Here is an 18005-nt window from a genome sequence, read left to right as displayed (position 1 = left end):
TAAACTGGGACTATGCCGTGCTTTGAGCATGTTCCAAGGGTGGCTCACCATCCTGCTCGTTCCAACACTGATCCAACTAATCAAAACACGGAACACGGAACTGGACAGTGGCTGCAACCAGACTGCTACTCAAGGTGCGGAGCTGCTCATTCTGGCTCTTGTCACATTCGCGGCACTTCCTGGCAAGTTGTTTGCAAGCTTCCTCAAGGACAGAGTTCGTTACCGTAAATCTCAGGTTATTGTAGCCATGCTTAATATCGGGACATTCGCAGCGATGTTAAAACAGGAAAGTATTGTGGCAGTGACTGTGACTAACTTCATTGTCAAGTTCCTGTACGGGATTAGCAACATGGCTACTTATTACATTTTCATCGATAAGGAGTACTTTGGAACGGATAACTTTGCTCTGGCCTCCAGTGTAGCTAATGCTATAGGTCTGGTTGGGGGTGTAGCTGGAACTGCTGTAGTCGCTTTTACACCGACACTGTATGTTATAATAACTGCGTTAGTGCTCAGTGATCTGCAGATTCTTGTCGTGCTTTCTATGACGGATGTTCAGTAAATATGAATGAAGGCTGAAGCATCTTCGATCTGCCCAGAGGAAATGTGAGAAGGGGTCAACTGCCACGAACACCTTGATAGACACTATGCTAGTACGGAGTACTGAGGCAACTGGTACTTACAGGGTGTTACAAGACTCCAAATCTGAAGTTTCAAGTGCCGCTTCAAAATTTAACGAATGAGGCAAACTGTTTTTTTGTTACTTGTAGCTTATTATAATGTATAACATTTTATATTACATTTTAAGATGATAATAAAATTCCACAAAATTATGTCTGTAATTTCTCTCATCAAGCCTCTTTCTCGGGCAAAGGTTTTTGGTCGCTCTAGATCATATTTACCATTGCACTTTTCAGCACATCAAGTTTCAGCTTACGACCTACAATAACTTGAGTATTCTTCTTTTGCGGTACCCTATACCCCATGTAATACCCTATACCCCATGTTTTCACCACCACAGGCTACTTATCTATATCATCAAAGTGAAAGTGTGCTCCAGGAATTCCAAGATAAGTATTCCTCATCAGTCCTTTTTTGGTCTGGACCTCCCGAATCCCTTATCTTTTCTTAAAACTTTGTAATGGGACGGGGGGGGGGGGGGGGGGGGGGGGGGGGGGGGGGGGGGGTACCAATGGCATAGAATGGAGACAAATGGCATAAAATTCATCAAATGGCATAGAAATTTCATGGCATAAATGGAAATTTTGTTTGGCCAATTCTCCATTTATGCCAATTTATGCCATGAATTTAGGTCTTCATATTTGACCTTTAGGATGACTTTAAATCCGCAAATATTATTAGTACTTGAATAAGAGACATGTTTCATGCTTTATAACGCTTGGAATGATCGTTAAAGTCAAAGATTCATATGACAAATAAAGAAAATAGAAATGTATTATATCAAATATATACCAAACATTTCACTATTCAAGAAAAGCAAATTGTGAGATGTTCAAAATGTACAGAATACAAACATTGACAACACAACGATTTTGAATGTCATCAAGGAACAATGCATCTGATGTATTTGTCTTCGACGAGTAGCCAAACATTAGGAGATCCATTGATTAGGCTATGTTCCTGGCAGTAGTACTTCATGGGGCATGACTTATAAGAAATAAATCTAACCACTCCTGTTGCAAAGTCCTGCTGAGATTTGAAGACTTTAAGAGTTTCTGTACTGCCAGCTTTCAAAACTGTTGAACATCCGCATTCAGGTTGATTGTATATGCGAACATCAGAAGACACTCCAAACGCGTCCCCCTTGAATCTTGAAAGACGAGATTTTGTTGATAAAGTGCTTCTTCCTCCATTGAGCGTGAGTGTCTCAAAAGACCGGAAGGATAGTGTTCCATATTTATCTGTTGATATCGTTTCTCCATTATCACAATCATCAACTCCAGGTTCTACCTCATAAGCTAAGTCGTCCTCATCCTCGAGGCATCCAGCTTCATCATCTACAGCTTCCCAAGAAAGTTCTTGGCCATGGACGATTGGCTTCCCACTCCGTTCTTCAGGATCTGCGACTGCGGCGAACACAGGGAAATTGTTTCTTTTCCCTTCTCGAATGCAGTCCCTCGATGCCCTAGGCTTATCATACCACCAGTCCATTTCACTCGTTCTGCTTTCTGGCCTGTAGATTTAACCTTTTTGAGGTGAACTGTAGGATGCAAAACTGTACTTCCACGTGCATGTGCAATTGCAGATGTGTCTTCATGTAATGATAAAGCACTGTACACATTATTTCTCTCCATTCCATGGGCCATAGTTATCGCATCCATATTTCTTGAGCGACCAGATGAAAAAGAAACCAGAATAAATGCAAACAGCTGCTCATTCTGATCACTTCCAAGGTTTTAAGTGACGATCTCAGCATTAGGGAATTGCTTCTTCAGCAGAGTTAAATACAAAACAAGACCGTCACAAGTACATATAAGATCAAGGTACGTCTGATTCGTTATTCTGACAGCTGAGTAAGTATTCTCTTTCCAAGTAACGAAAAATGTTTTTTCTCAAACAGTTCCATTTTTATTATACTTTATAGTTTAGAGTCTAATTTGGCATGATATCAGATCATGTGATATTACATGGCCCCATGGAGAGCATTGCCAGAGCAATTGGCCAGAGAGCTCCATAGAAGTAAGGGGCCTACTCTAGCCAACAGCTCTAATACATTTACTTCCTCAACTTCATTTTCTTCATCTAACTGCTGCTGCTGCTCAGCAACTACTTGATAGCTGGCACAGTGACAATTGTCTGCGTAGTGTATCTGTTAGCCTCAATTTTGCCTCAAGGAGGGAAGGTAGCCTCAATCCAACCTCACATAAGTTTCGATAAAGTCTCAATAACCTTCGGGCTACAATTACAAGTTTTATAGTGGGTCTATAACATGTTTCCGTACATTAAAGTTACAACTTAAAATGCGGTCGAATCATTTATTAGCCTCATTTTGGCCTCCTACAAGAAGACTCTGCGATTTCTGAAATGTTGAGCTTGAAGAGGATGAATAAATTTTTATTGTTGACACATTAGATAGTCACAAAACCGAACCAACTCGAAAATATACACAAAAGTATACTTGTTAGCCTCATTTCACCCTCTCAAAAGGTGGTTAGCCTCATTTTCACCTCGAATATTTGAAGCTTAAATACCGATCAAGTAAAATCACTATGGATTTTACTGGGCCGCGCTCAGCCTGTCATTCCGCCGAATCTCTATGTTTATGAACATAATCTCTATGTTTATGAACATAATAGCCTGAGGTCCCCAGGTAATATGGATTATACTTGCAACTTGAATATCATGGACGTAACATGAGAAAGTTCTTTTTTGAAAGTGGTGAGGCTAATTTGTTAGCCTCAATTGTCCCTCGCAGTTAAATCACTCCTACTGAGTCTAGTGAGTGAGCTAGGAGGTCGCCGAACATCTCATTTTAAAGCCGTATCGATTTTCTATACGCATACCAAAAATCAAATGCGTAACTAAAACAGAAATGAAATTACAGAAGTTTTAAATTTTTTGTCAAAAAACGAACTTTTAGGGGTGTTTCTAATGACCAGGGTCAGTACAACAAATAGAAATAAAGGTGACAGTACTAGTGGGGTGCAGACTATTCGTTATTAAATTCTCAGTTCAAAGTTTTAAAATTTAATATTTCGAATGGCATAGAATGGAGACAAATGGCATAAAATTCATCAAATGGCATAGAAATTTCATGGCATAAATGGAAATTTTGTTTGGCCAATTCTCCATTATGCCATTTATGCCATTGGTACCCCCCCCCCCAATGGGACCTTCCATAAAAGGGGTTCTGGTTGACAAAGCTTCATTTGAATAATGCAAAAGGTGTTGCGTCAGGCGTACTCAATCTTCTTTTGAGTAAAGTTGAATTTACAATTTCTATAGTTGATTTCCCTTTGGTACAGCAATGATGCGTTCTCAAATAGTTCAATTAGCGATGCTCTGTTTGAGCCTAAGGGCGCTGGCACAGGGGGCTGTATCCAACATTAGCCTGGAAGCGCCTCCAGACTTGATTGAAATGTCTCCAACAGAAGAAATTGATAAAGACTTGATGGACTCATGCTATGAGACAGATAAGGTAGAGTGCTGTGACGAGCAACCCATCTATCAGTTTCCCACAGACTCCCTGCACCAGTGTACCCAGTACTGCCAGTACTACTACCACTGTAACTTCTTAGCGTTCAACTATAAAACAGAGATGTGTGCATTGTTGAACAACCCTGCTGCTCCGTCGGGTGGCCAGTTTAGCACTATTGGCAATTCAACATGTATCTGGATTATACAAAGAGCACTGGAGTTGAAGAGCCCGGTGGTAGAATTTCAGGGTAAGATAAGTGGTAAAACACACCTAAATATTTTGGTAATAAGAGGAAATAGTAGGCAATGTCTGAAAGTAACTGGGGAAAATATGAAATGGGGTGCATGTGAGGATACCTCACAATGGATTGTACAACCAAATCTTAACAAGAATCAGGGAAAAAATCAAATAAGGATGAAACACAAACTATCCGGGAAGTGTGTGGCGAGCAAATCAGCTGGATCTAAAGTTACTGCTACCCTGGAAGATTGCTCCAGAAGCTCTACAACACAAACATTTCAGCTAGTTCCAGTTGTTCCATATCCATATGGTTTCGCACCAGACTATATATCAATATCAATGTTAACCACTAATTTCGACAGAATATTCTTATGTCCAGAGTGCAAGGAACAGTTACGTGACCTGACATTTGAGACTATAAAGGAGCACCTTGGGCCATGTGATCCACAAATGGAGATCAGAAACGGGGCAGTTATCACAAACACACTGGCTCCCTTCATCTTACCAGGTAGTCAGGTCACTGTACAATGTTATCCAGAATATGAGTATAACAATGCTACTAGTTTCCAGTTCAAATGTCAAAACAATTTTGTTGAACGACCGGGCTGCCGGCACTATGTAGAACCTGGAAACTCTGGGAACCCTGCTTCCAGAGTCAACTTAGTAGCCAGTGTTTGCTTTTTTAGTTTGCTCACCCAGGTGCTCAACTACGGTTAGTAACCATATAAATACTGTTACTGTATAAATGGTAACAAGTAATAAGAGGGCATATTATAAGGTGTACTAAGGTGTAGTATTGCCAGATCCCAGTTCAATTTGTAACGGAGTTTTATATAAACAGAAAACGATGTAACAGAGTCTACATATTCACAGTCCGATAGTTTCACTGCGTCATATTATAAAACGTGTGTGTTTAGCCAGATAGAGGGAAGTGGTCCAACATTTTTCGAATCAGCTTAACTAATATATTTTCAACTATATCTTGATTTAGCAGGACTAGAATAAGCGGATATAGCTGTTATGTGACCCCACAGTGCTCTGTGTTGCACGCCGCCGATTATTTTGTATTCGCAACGCCGCCACTGATCAGCAACGCCGCCACTGATTAGAAACGCCGCCGTAGGTGTGCTGAATGTACATCATCAACTTCCACTCAGACCCACCAAATGTACACCTAGTCATTCAGGGATATCATGATCACATTATGTGCTATGTCCTGTTTAGAGTGGCATTCGACGCCGTCTCCGACCAATCTAGCCAGATAATAAACGGGGCGTGCAACACTGTGATCCTATGTCTCATTTGTGTTATTTTAGTTAGTTTTGGATGTTAATAATGATATGTTGCTCTGGGTTACTAAGTTTCCAACGCTTCTTGTGATGTATTGCTCATTTAAATTATTTGCAGAATGGTGAAGTGTGAACAGCAACTAATCTCAATTAATCTATACGTTAATAAATGTTAGAATTTAATAAATGTTAGGATTTATTTATATCTATATTAATGTTAATTGTAAACTCCTTTTTGCTTGCCTCACTCATTTTTCTATCAAACTAAATTAAGTATCTCACCGATCATAGAAGTTGACACGTTTATCAGATATACCAGTCTATCCAGCGTCTCTAATGCTCCCATGTAGTTCTTACAGTAAGTCTTGCAATAACACAACTTCTTTAATACCACTATCTGAAATAACACAACTTCTTTAATAGTACCACTATCTGAAATAACACAACTTCTTTAATACCACTATCTGAAATAACACAACTTCTTTAATACCACTATCTGAAATAACACAACTTCTTTAATACCACTATCTGAAATAACACAACTTCTTTAATACCACTATCTGAAATAACACAACTTCTTGAATACCACTATCAGAAATAACACAACTTCTTTAATACCACTATCTGAAATAATACAACTTCTTTAATACCACTATCTGAAATAACACAACTTCTTTAATACCACTATCTGAAATAACACAACTTCTTTAATACCACTATCTGAAATAACACAACTTTTTTGATACCACTATCTGAAATAACACAACTTCTTTAATACCACTATCTGAAATAACACAACTTCTTAAATACCACTATCTGAAATAACACAACTTCTTTAATACCACTATCTGAAATAACACAACTTCTTTAAAGGTGCACACCGAGATAGGGAAAAAATTTTAACATTTTTGTTTTTTAACTCAATCTGATAGTCAAGCGAATATATTAACTTCCGCAAAATTTAGGGACACGCAAGTTAGGGTGTCGCCCTCTAATTGGCCACCAAAATTAGGGTCGCTCGAGAGATGCAGCGTACTATCACTCTCTCTCTCTACTCTCCTCTCACTATTACGTTGTTTACATTTGCAATGCCACGTTTTGTCTCTTACACGCAATCATGACACATTCGTTTTAAACGGTAATACTGAGCACTAGTAGTTTGTTATTGTTAACACGATTAGTTATTTAAATTTGCCATCTCTTATCACTAGTTACAAGTTATAATATCACGAGTTATTTTAGTATTTTTAGTCACATTCTTCAATACATTCTTCAATACTCGAACGATGTTACAGAAATAAAGTAGCTGAATGGCTGAACAACCACCTTCGTAGAAGCGGAGACCAGGAGGATCATTTTGTGCTGTGGGTGCTTGCTCGAATCGTAGTAGCCGAAACAAAGTAAGTGATCACAGTGGAAGAGAATATCTAAGATACATCAGACTACCAACAAATCAAGCTTTAAAGCAAAAATGGGTTGTGAGGATGAATAGAGATTCACGATCATGGCAACCCAGCCTTAGTACAAGAGTTTGTACTGATCACTTTTTCCTGGATGACTTTCAAGAGGGTGATTTGGAACGATATCATGCTCGAGCCAATCCTGAAACTCGCACATTGATTCGCTTGAAAGTCGATAGTGTACCAAATACAGATCGAAGGACTGGTAGTTTCGCCAACCCCCTAGTCCAAACAATGTCAAAACGACCACCCCCTAAAGAAAGATTAGTTGAAATGCAACCGGCAGGGTCAACTGATGGCATAGATATTGATCAGGATACAACCAACGAATCCTGTTCTAACATTGAACCTGATTCTTTTTGGGAGATCGACGAGCTTTACTTCTCAGAAACTGACAGTGAAGATAGCCAACCTACTGATGAAGATGATGATGATGACTTTGACACGGGTTTACATAATGAAGATATCAACTCTTCATTTTCCGAAGAAGGTGACTTTATAGAGCTGGATGATCTTGAACTGGATGACCTCACGGACGATGATGAGCCAGTTATTGATGGAAGCGTAGAATCATTCACAACAAACGCTTGTTGGGCCATTATTAGCGTGCCCTTACTACTATCCCTATTTAAATTCTGTCCCGAATGCGGAGCCCGGTCAGTCATCAAGAGGATAAACTGTGCTGGATTTGGCATAGTGGTCAATTACAGGTGTTATGGTATTCTGCCTCACGAAGGAGTCTGGAGAAGCTCACGCCTGAGACAGAAAAAGTATGAGTGCAACCTTGTAGTTTCTGCTGCAGCTTTTTTGTGTGGGATGAGTTATAGTGTTTTAGAATCGTTCATGACTTGTTTATCTGTTCCATACATAACATGCTCAAGTTTCTATAAAAACAACACGACCAATCTATACCCTATAATCGTCGACCAATGGACGTCTATGAGGACAGCTTTGCTAGAGAGTCGCAGTGGGTTGAAACACGTTGACATCGCAGGAGATGGGCACTTCGACTCGCCCGGTTGGTGTGCGAAGTTTTGCACTTATAGAATTCTAGATATTAAGACAGGTGCTATTCTTGACTTTTTCGTCGCCCAAAAGGGAATGTACAGAGGCGACCTGGAAACGTTTGCGTGCAAGGGAGTCCTACTCAACCTTGTTAGCCAAGGGCTGAAAGTCCGACACTTCGTGACCGATGAGAATACGAGGATTGCAAATCTGATGAGGACCTTCTTTACCAGTATTACTCACAACTATGATATTTGGCACAAAGCGAGGCTGGTGAAAAGAAAGCTCATGGAAATGTCTAAAAAACTACCGAAGCTGTCGGAGTTTGTTGCCCCTATCGTGCAGGGGACCCGAAAGAGTTAGTGGAAAGGGTTCATTCGACTTTACTGCACATTAGTAACCATCACGCCTGGACAGCCGATCCCTTCGAGCCTCTAAAACTACAACTGCAGAAAGAACGGAATGAAAAAAGAAAGAAGCAAATTGTTTTGACCTCTGAAAAGCTATATCCTTACTTTCATAAAATGAAGTACTCTTCAAGGGTAAAACACAGGACGCTAAAGGGGCTAAAGTGGTTTAAAATAGAAAGTGAAGAATTCACCTCTTTATTCAAGTACTTCACCAGCACCCGCTTCATAAGTTCCATCCAGTTGTGTTGTAACTTTCTACACACAGGGGCTTTGGAAGTTTATCACAATGTGAGACTAAAGCTCTTGCCTAAACGGACTTCCTATTCCCTAAACAGAATGGTAGTGGGCTCTATGGTTATTGCTATAGAAATCAATAAGAACTTAACCAGCAACAGAAAAGAATTTTGGTCCTATTCTAAGAGCCAAAAGAAATATGTAAGCAAAAGCCGAGTCATCAACAAGGACTACTCTTACAGAAAGGATATCTTGCAAGGAATGTGGGACTATGTTTGAGAGGGAAAAGAGCCCCGCAGTATAGCCACCATGCTCAAGGAAAGTCAGTACGTGAAAAGAACAATTCCTAAGAATATCACGGGACTAAAAATTCCAAAAAGGTCAACCTTGCTTGACCGATCTAGATTTTGATTGGAATAGTTTTGTTTTATTTGTTAGAGTGACCTCTAGTGGAAAATACGCTGGATTTAGTAATTCAATGGATAATATATATAATGATTTTACAGTCAGGGTAGTTTTGCACATAAAACGCGTAGAATTTGTGTACAAATTAATTCCATCTATTAAAATATCGAAGAAACACAGCCTTTGTTTTGGCCGATAAGATCGGAAACCAGCAGTTCACAAAACAATTCAGAAAATTAGCAATGTTCAAGCCACAATCCACACTGTTTACATTCCTTGATTTCCTAAGACGCTGTATCTCTCTAGGAAGCGAAAACTTTGATCGCTAATTTGAGGGTGATGTAATTAGACCAACGCTGCGAAACATAGCACAATGTTTCTGTTTCACGCCCTATTACTATTTTAGCCAAAGTTGCAAAATTCGCGGTGTGCACCTTTAATACCACTATCTGAAACAACACAACTTCTTAAATACCACTATCTGAAATAACACAACTTTTTTAATACCACTATCTGAAATAACACAACTTCTTTAATACCACTATCTGAAATAACACAACTTCTTAAATACCACTATCTGAAATAACACAACTTCTTTAATACCACTATCTGAAATAACACAACTTCTTTAATACCACTATCTGAAATAACACAACTTCTTTAATACCACTATCTGAAATTTAACAGACTATTTTAATATATTTTAATAGGTTAACCCTCAACAATACAGCATAGAAGCATCAAAGTTGAATAACAATGAAAGGAGCGTTAAGAAATTGCAAATATTGTCACCTGCAAAGTAATGTTGCCAGGGTTGATGAGAGAGGAAGCCTTGATGAAATGTGGTTCAGCATCTGGGATGTGTCCTACGTCTACTAGCAGGCAGCCTAACTGAAATAACATACTAAATCATGATGTGTCCTACGTCTACTAGCAGGCAGCCTAGCTGAAATAACATTATAAATCATGATGTGTCCTACGTCTACTAGCAGGCAGCCTAGCTGAAATAACATTATAAATCATGATGTGTCCTACGTCTACTAGCAGGCAGCCTAGCTGAAATAACATCCTAAATCATGATGTGTCATACGTCTACTAGCAGGCAGCCTAGCTGAAATAACATTATAAATCATGATGTGTCCTACGTCTACTAGCAGGCAGCCTAGCTGAAATAACATCATAAATCATGATGTGTCCTACGTCTACTAGCAGGCAGCCTAGCTGAAATAACATCCTAAATCATGATGTATCCTACGTCTACTAGCAGGCAGCCTAGCTGAAATAACATACTAAATCATGATGTGTCCTACGTCTACTAGCAGGCAGCCTAACTGAAATAACATTATAAATCATGATGTGTCCTACGTCTACTAGCAGGCAGCCTAGCTGAAATAACATTCTAAATCATGATGTGTCCTACGTCTACTAGCAGGCAGCCTAACTGAAATAACATACTAAATCATGATGTATCCTACGTCTACTAGCAGGCAGCCTAGCTGAAATAACATCCTAAATCATGATGTGTCCTACGTCTACTAGCAGGCAGCCTAGCTGAAATAACATTATAAATCATGATGTGTCCTACGTCTACTAGCAGGCAGCCTAGCTGAAATAACATCATAAATCATGATGTGTCCTACGTCTACTAGCAGGCAGCCTAGCTGAAATAACATTATAAATCATGATGTGTCCTACGTCTACTAGCAGGCAGCCTAGCTGAAATAACATCATAAATCATGATGTGTCCTACGTCTACTAGCAGGCAGCCTAGCTGAAATAACATCCTAAATCATGATGTGTCCTACGTCTACTAGCAGGCAGCCTAACTGAAATAACATTATAAATCATGATGTGTCCTACGCCTACTAGCAGGCAGCCTAGCTGAAATAACATTATAAATCATGATGTGTCCTACGTCTACTAGCAGGCAGCCTAGCTGAAATAACATCCTAAATCATGATGTGTCCTACGTCTACTAGCAGGCAGCCTAACTGAAATAACATTATAAATCATGATGTGTCCTACGTCTACTAGCAGGCAGCCTAGCTGAAACAACATTCTAAATCATGATGTGTCCTACGTCTACTAGCAGGCAGCCTAGCTGAAATAACATCCTAAATCATGATGTATCCTACGTCTACTAGCAGGCAGCCTAGCTGAAATAACATCCTAAATCATGATGTGTCCTACGTCTACTAGCAGGCAGCCTAGCTGAAATAACATTATAAATCATGATGTGTCCTACGTCTACTAGCAGGCAGCCTAGCTGAAATAACATTATAAATCATGATGTATCCTACATCTACTAGCAGGCAGCCTAGCTGAAATAACATACTAAATCATGATGTGTCCTACGTCTACTAGCAGGCAGCCTAGCTGAAATAACATACTAAATCATGATGTATCCTACGTCTACTAGCAGGCAGCCTAGCTGAAATAACATACTAAATCATGATGTGTCCTACGTCTACTAGCAGGCAGCCTAGCTGAAATAACATACTAAATCATGATGTGTCCTACGTCTACTAGCAGGCAGCCTAGCTGAAATAACATACTAAATCATGATGTGTCCTACATCTACTAGCAGGCAGCCTAGCTGAAATAACATACTAAATCATGATGTATCCTACGTCTACTAGCAGGCAGCCTAGCTGAAATAACATACTAAATCAAGATGTGTCCTACGTCTACTAGCAGGCAGCCTAGCTGAAATAACATACTAAATCATGATGTGTCCTACGTCTACTAGCAGGCAGCCTAGCTGAAATAACATTATAAATCATGATGTGTCATACGTCTACTAGCAGGCAGCCTAGCTGAAATAACATTATAAATCATGATGTGTCCTACGTCTACTAGCAGGCAGCCTAGCTGAAATAACATCCTAAATCATGATGTATCCTACGTCTACTAGCAGGCAGCCTAGCTGAAATAACATCCTAAATCATGATGTGTCCTACGTCTACTAGCAGGCAGCCTAGCTGAAATAACATACTAAATCATGATGTATCCTACGTCTACTAGCAGGCAGCCTAGCTGAAATAACATTATAAATCATGATGTGTCCTACGTCTACTAGCAGGCAGCCTAGCTGAAAAAACATCCTAAATCATGATGTGTCCTACGTCTACTAGCAGGCAGCCTAGCTGAAATAACATTATAAATCATGATGTGTCCTACGTCTACTAGCAGGCAGCCTAGCTGAAATAACATCCTAAATCATGATGTGTCCTACGTCTACTAGCAGGCAGCCTAGCTGAAATAACATTATAAATCATGTTGTGTCCTACGTCTACTAGCAGGCAGCCTAGCTGAAATAACATTATAAATCATGATGTGTCCTACGTCTACTAGCAGGCAGCCTAACTGAAATAACATTATAAATCATGATGTATCCTACGTCTACTAGCAGGCAGCCTAGCTGAAAAAACATCCTAAATCATGATGTGTCCTACGTCTACTAGCAGGCAGCCTAGCTGAAATAACATTATAAATCATGATGTATCCTACGTCTACTAGCAGGCAGCCTAGCTGAAATAACATCCTAAATCATGATGTATCCTACGTCTACTAGCAGGCAGCCTAGCTGAAATAACATTATAAATCATGATGTATCCTACGTCTACTAGCAGGCAGCCTAGCTGAAATAACATCCTAAATCATGATGTGTCATACGTCTACTAGCAGGCAGCCTAGCTGAAATAACATGATAAATCATGATGTATCCTACGTCTACTAGCAGGCAGCCTAGCTGAAATAACATCCTAAATCATGATGTATCCTACGTCTACTAGCAGGCAGCCTAGCTGAAATAACATCCTAAATCATGATGTGTCCTACGTCTACTAGCAGGCAGCCTAGCTGAAATAACATTATAAATCATGATGTGTCCTACGTCTACTAGCAGGCAGCCTAGCTGAAATAACATTATAAATCATGATGTGTCCTACGTCTACTAGCAGGCAGCCTAACTGAAATAACATCCTAAATCATGATGTATCCTACGTCTACTAGCAGGCAGCCTAGCTGAAATAACATACTAAATCATGATGTGTCCTACGTCTACTAGCAGGCAGCCTAGCTGAAATAACATTCTAAATCATGATGTGTCCTACGTCTACTAGCAGGCAGCCTAACTGAAATAACATTATAAATCATGATGTGTCCTACGTCTACTAGCAGGCAGCCTAGCTGAAATAACATCCTAAATCATGATGTGTCCTACGTCTACTAGCAGGCAGCCTAGCTGAAATAACATTCTAAATCATGATGTGTCCTACGTCTACTAGCAGGCAGCCTAACTGAAATAACATTATAAATCATGATGTGTCCTACGTCTACTAGCAGGCAGCCTAACTGAAATAACATACTAAATCATGATGTGTCCTACATCTACTAGCAGGCAGCCTAGCTGAAATAACATTATAAATCATGATGTGTCCTACGTCTACTAGCAGGCAGCCTAGCTGAAATAACATTATAAATCATGATGTGTCCTACGTCTACTAGCAGGCAGCCTAACTGAAATAACATTATAAATCATGATGTGTCCTACGTCTACTAGCAGGCAGCCTAACTGAAATAACATTATAAATCATGATGTCTCCTACGTCTACTAGCAGGCAGCCTAGCTGAAATAACATCCTAAATCATGATGTGTCCTACGTCTACTAGCAAGCAGCCTAACTGAAATAACATCCTAAATCATGATGTGTCCTACGCCTACTAGCAGGCAGCCTAGCTGAAATAACATTATAAATCATGATGTGTCCTACGTCTACTAGCAGGCAGCCTAACTGAAATAACATTATAAATCATGATGTGTCCTACGTCTACTAGCAGGCAGCCTAGCTGAAATAACATTATAAATCATGTTGTGTCCTACGTCTACTAGCAGGCAGCCTAGCTGAAATAACATTCTAAATCATGATGTGTCCTACGTCTACTAGCAGGCAGCCTAGCTGAAATAACATCCTAAATCATGATGTATCCTACGTCTACTAGCAGGCAGCCTAACTGAAATAACATCCTAAATCATGATGTGTCCTACGTCTACTAGCAGGCAGCCTAGCTGAAATAACATTATAAATCATGATGTGTCCTACGTCTACTAGCAGGCAGCCTAGCTGAAATAACATTATAAATCATGATGTGTCCTATGTCTACTAGCAGGCAGCCTAGCTGAAATAACATTATAAATCATGATGTGTCCTACGTCTACTAGCAGGCAGCCTAGCTGAAATAACATTATAAATCATGATGTGTCCTACGTCTACTAGCAGGCAGCCTAGCTGAAATAACATTCTAAATCATGATGTGTCCTACGTCTACTAGCAGGCAGCCTAGCTGAAATAACATCCTAAATCATGATGTATCCTACGTCTACTAGCAGGCAGCCTAGCTGAAATAACATTATAAATCATGATGTGTCCTACGTCTACTAGCAGGCAGCCTAGCTGAAATAACATACTAAATCATGATGTATCCTACGTCTACTAGCAGGCAGCCTAGCTGAAATAACATTATAAATCATGATGTGTCCTACGTCTACTAGCAGGCAGCCTAGCTGAAATAACATTATAAATCATGATGTGTCCTACGTCTACTAGCAGGCAGCCTAGCTGAAATAACATTATAAATCATGATGTGTCCTACGCCTACTAGCAGGCAGCCTAGCTGAAATAACATTATAAATCATGATGTGTCCTACGTCTACTAGCAGGCAGCCTAACTGAAATAACATACTAAATCATGATGTGTCCTACGTCTACTAGCAGGCAGCCTAGCTGAAATAACATTATAAATCATGATGTGTCCTACGCCTACTAGCAGGCAGCCTAGCTGAAATAACATTATAAATCATGATGTGTCCTACGTCTACTAGCAGGCAGCCTAGCTGAAATAACATTATAAATCATGATGTGTCCTACGTCTACTAGCAGGCAGCCTAGCTGAAATAACATCCTAAATCATGATGTGTCCTACGTCTACTAGCAGGCAGCCTAGCTGAAATAACATTATAAATCATGATGGGGATCACCACTATTTTCAACATTAATTTTCGAATGGCAAAGGGCGATGACCAGTGTTCAAACCACACTTGCACTCCAAACTAAGATACGAAACAGAAGGAGATGTGCTCACAATATTTTACCCTGAAATGTTAATGACACTAACGGCTAACCTCTACACAGAGTTTAAGAGTGAAATGTTAATGACACTAACGGCTAACCTCTACACAGAGTTTAAGAGTGAAATGTTAATGACACTAACGGCTAACCTCTACACAGAGTTTAAGAGTGAAATGTTAATGACACTAACGGCTAACCTCTACACAGAGTTTAAGAGTGAAATGTTAATGACACTAACGGCTAACCTCTACACAGAGTTTAAGAATAAGAGTGAAATGTTAATGACACTAACGGCTAACCTCTACACAGAGTTTAAGAGTGAAATGTTAATGACACTAACGGCTAACCTCTACACAGAGTTTAAGAGTGAAATGTTAATGACACTAACGGCTAACCTCTACACAGAGTTTAAGAGTGAAATGTTAATGACACTAACGGCTAACCTCTACACAGAGTTTAAGAGTGAAATGTTAATGACACTAACGGCTAACCTCTACACAGAGTTTAAGAGCGAGGTCGTGTTTATTAGTAGCTACCAGCTTGTTTACAGCCATGTTGTAGCAGTCTATACCTGCTGCAAGGTAGTGCTCGTTACTTGAGATACACAACTTCTGCTTGTCCTTCTCCAACTGCGGGCAAGTTCCTTTTGTTAATTAATAAATTCCATCGGTTTATTTGGATAAATTCAAACAGTATCCTAAAGAAACTTTGAGATACACACACGATGAGTATCTTTTATCCTCATATTATAAGCATTAAAAACCTCAAATTAAACCACTTGTGTCAAGTGTCTTCACGAGGGGGATCAATAATTAAGCACGGGAAATAATACAGATTGTAGAAAGATAATAAAGTGCCGGGGGTTGTAGTAAGAACCTCGAGAAAGAGAGCAGCAGCTTTAGTAAGAGCATTAGTTTCACCCACAGTGTTCCCTAACTGCTCCTCGCACTGTGACGCGGACATATAGCAGCTCACTGCGTACTCTTTGTTTCCTGATACTATCAGCTGCTTGCCTGCACAGGGAGGGAGGGTTAAGGTAGGATCGAGGTAAAATCGAGGATTTATCTTTAAAGATTAAGTTAGGATTACTGGGGGTGTCCAACTCCCCAAAATAGGAATTTGAAGTATTTTTGGGTTTTTATTACGTATAAAAAATGTTAGAATTGATACCATTTACACCTACATTCATTTGAGACCAAGTTATATGTTACAGTCCTTCATCCCCATTATCAATTATGATATGTTTTATTCGTTTTATGTATTTTTGGGTTTTTAAATAATTGGATGAAAAGTTACAAAAACGAGGGAAAAACACAAAAAAGCCCATAAAAACACAAAAAACCCATAAAAACCAAAAATGACCCATGAAAAGAGAAAACCAAAAAAACGAACCCCAAAATAGGAATTTGAGGAAAAATGGCGTTTTTTAAATTATATTATCACGACGAAATTATCTTAGTTTAGCAGTAATTATTCTCCAAAGCTAAAGATTCGCTGATGAATTTGATCTGAAATGCTCGTACCAAATGAGTAGAAGTTGTCTCTAGCCTCGGTGATATTTGGTTTCCTCAGGAACCTCTTCTTGAGGGACCTGCAGGTGGAAAAATATCTCTCTACTACCGGATCGCTCATTGCTATAGTGAGTTGTAATGAAATATTTGTAATGAAATATTTGTAATGAAATAGTTGTAATGAAATATTTGTATATTTGTTCAAATATATTTGTATATTTGTTCAAACAATATTTGCTTCAAACAAACGTCATTTCAGGGACATAATATTACAAAAGGTGCTGAGGTTATATTATATATGGCATAATCACAAACAATATTTTAATGGAGATTGACAATTGTAAGATTTAATATTATATAGCCAGCAATTTTGTTAAAATGGTCAAATATACTAGTATAAGAATAAAATACAAATTAGATTTTGCAAGAAATTAAAATATTATTTTTGATATCGTTAAGTGAACTCTTGAATTTCATCAATCGTCAATGAAAATTTTGTTCACATACTCGGATAAAACAATGCAATAAAGTGATATTATATTCAGCGAAACTGCACCGAACAATTCAAATTGAATTCAGCACAAAATCTGCAATGTTCGGGAGCAATCTGAATCGTTTTACATGACACGGTATAGCAACTGCAACTGTTAATATGACGTCACTATCATGACGTCACTATGACGTCACTACCACATCCCGGGTCCTCACATCCAGTCTGGTTTCTCTGGAGGGGGTCCACATGGCTGCAACATCTTCTCCAGAAGGTTAAATGTAACTCTAGCCTTGGTCTCGTTCTCAGCAAGGGAGAAGTAGTCCATGAGGGGGTAGTGACCAATATAGGACGCGAAACTGTCCCTGTTGAGATGAACGTTATTATCAGGGATTTAGTGACAGAATCTCATTACCCTCATTAGTTAGGGAAAAAACCACATAATTAAAAATTAATTAACAATTATAAATCAATTAACTACCGTAATTACTGACCGGTGCTGGTTGACCATCCACTCGAACTTAGTTGTGTCTGAATGTCCGGTGCCAATGTATTTTGACTGTAAGTGCTCTAGTTGGGACTGGAAGTTGTACCGGTCCATTATAGCTAAAATCAGTTTTATATTATTATATTATATAACAATAGTTGACTGAGATTAATAAGTTAATTAG

The 18005-nt window shown here is 39.2% G+C and overlaps 2 protein-coding genes across 2 annotated transcripts in view; both read right to left on the bottom strand.

Moving 5' to 3' along the window:
* The window catches only part of LOC134816440 (40-kDa huntingtin-associated protein-like), a 47589-nt gene that overhangs the window by 4536 nt on the left and 25048 nt on the right, over window positions 1-18005 (bottom strand). The window contains exons 2-6 of the mRNA XM_063825276.1: window positions 16857-16969; window positions 16210-16346; window positions 15825-15962; window positions 9995-10093; window positions 5971-6085 (exon numbers count right to left, since the gene is read on the bottom strand). Of these exons, the coding sequence (XP_063681346.1) occupies window positions 5971-6085; window positions 9995-10093; window positions 15825-15962; window positions 16210-16346; window positions 16857-16965 (598 nt within the window). The 5' untranslated portion in view covers window positions 16966-16969. The remainder of the gene's footprint in view (window positions 1-5970; window positions 6086-9994; window positions 10094-15824; window positions 15963-16209; window positions 16347-16856; window positions 16970-18005) is intronic.
* On the bottom strand, window positions 17259-17952 carry LOC134816443 (splicing factor 3B subunit 5-like). The gene is made up of 2 exons (XM_063825280.1): window positions 17829-17952; window positions 17259-17699 (listed from the first exon to the last, which is right to left on the bottom strand). Exons 1-2 carry the CDS (start codon window positions 17933-17935, stop codon window positions 17549-17551), a joined length of 258 nt encoding a protein of 85 aa, XP_063681350.1. The 5' UTR covers window positions 17936-17952; the 3' UTR covers window positions 17259-17548.

The sequence above is a fragment of the Bolinopsis microptera genome, chromosome 6 (genome assembly GCF_026151205.1).
Source record: "Bolinopsis microptera isolate Bmic1 chromosome 6, MBARI_Bmic_1.0, whole genome shotgun sequence".
NCBI lineage: Eukaryota > Metazoa > Ctenophora > Tentaculata > Lobata > Bolinopsidae > Bolinopsis > Bolinopsis microptera.
This window is presented reverse-complemented; position numbering and strand designations above follow the sequence as displayed.

Bases quoted from the DNA above. Each gene is read 5' to 3' on its own strand.
- LOC134816443 (XM_063825280.1), bottom strand. From the start codon at position 17,935: ATGGACCGGTACAACTTCCAGTCCCAACTAGAGCACTTACAGTCAAAA. The intron at 17,700-17,828 runs GTCAGTAATTAC...TCATCTCAACAG, and splicing joins TGGATGGTCAACCAGCACCG to GGACAGTTTCGCGTCCTATA.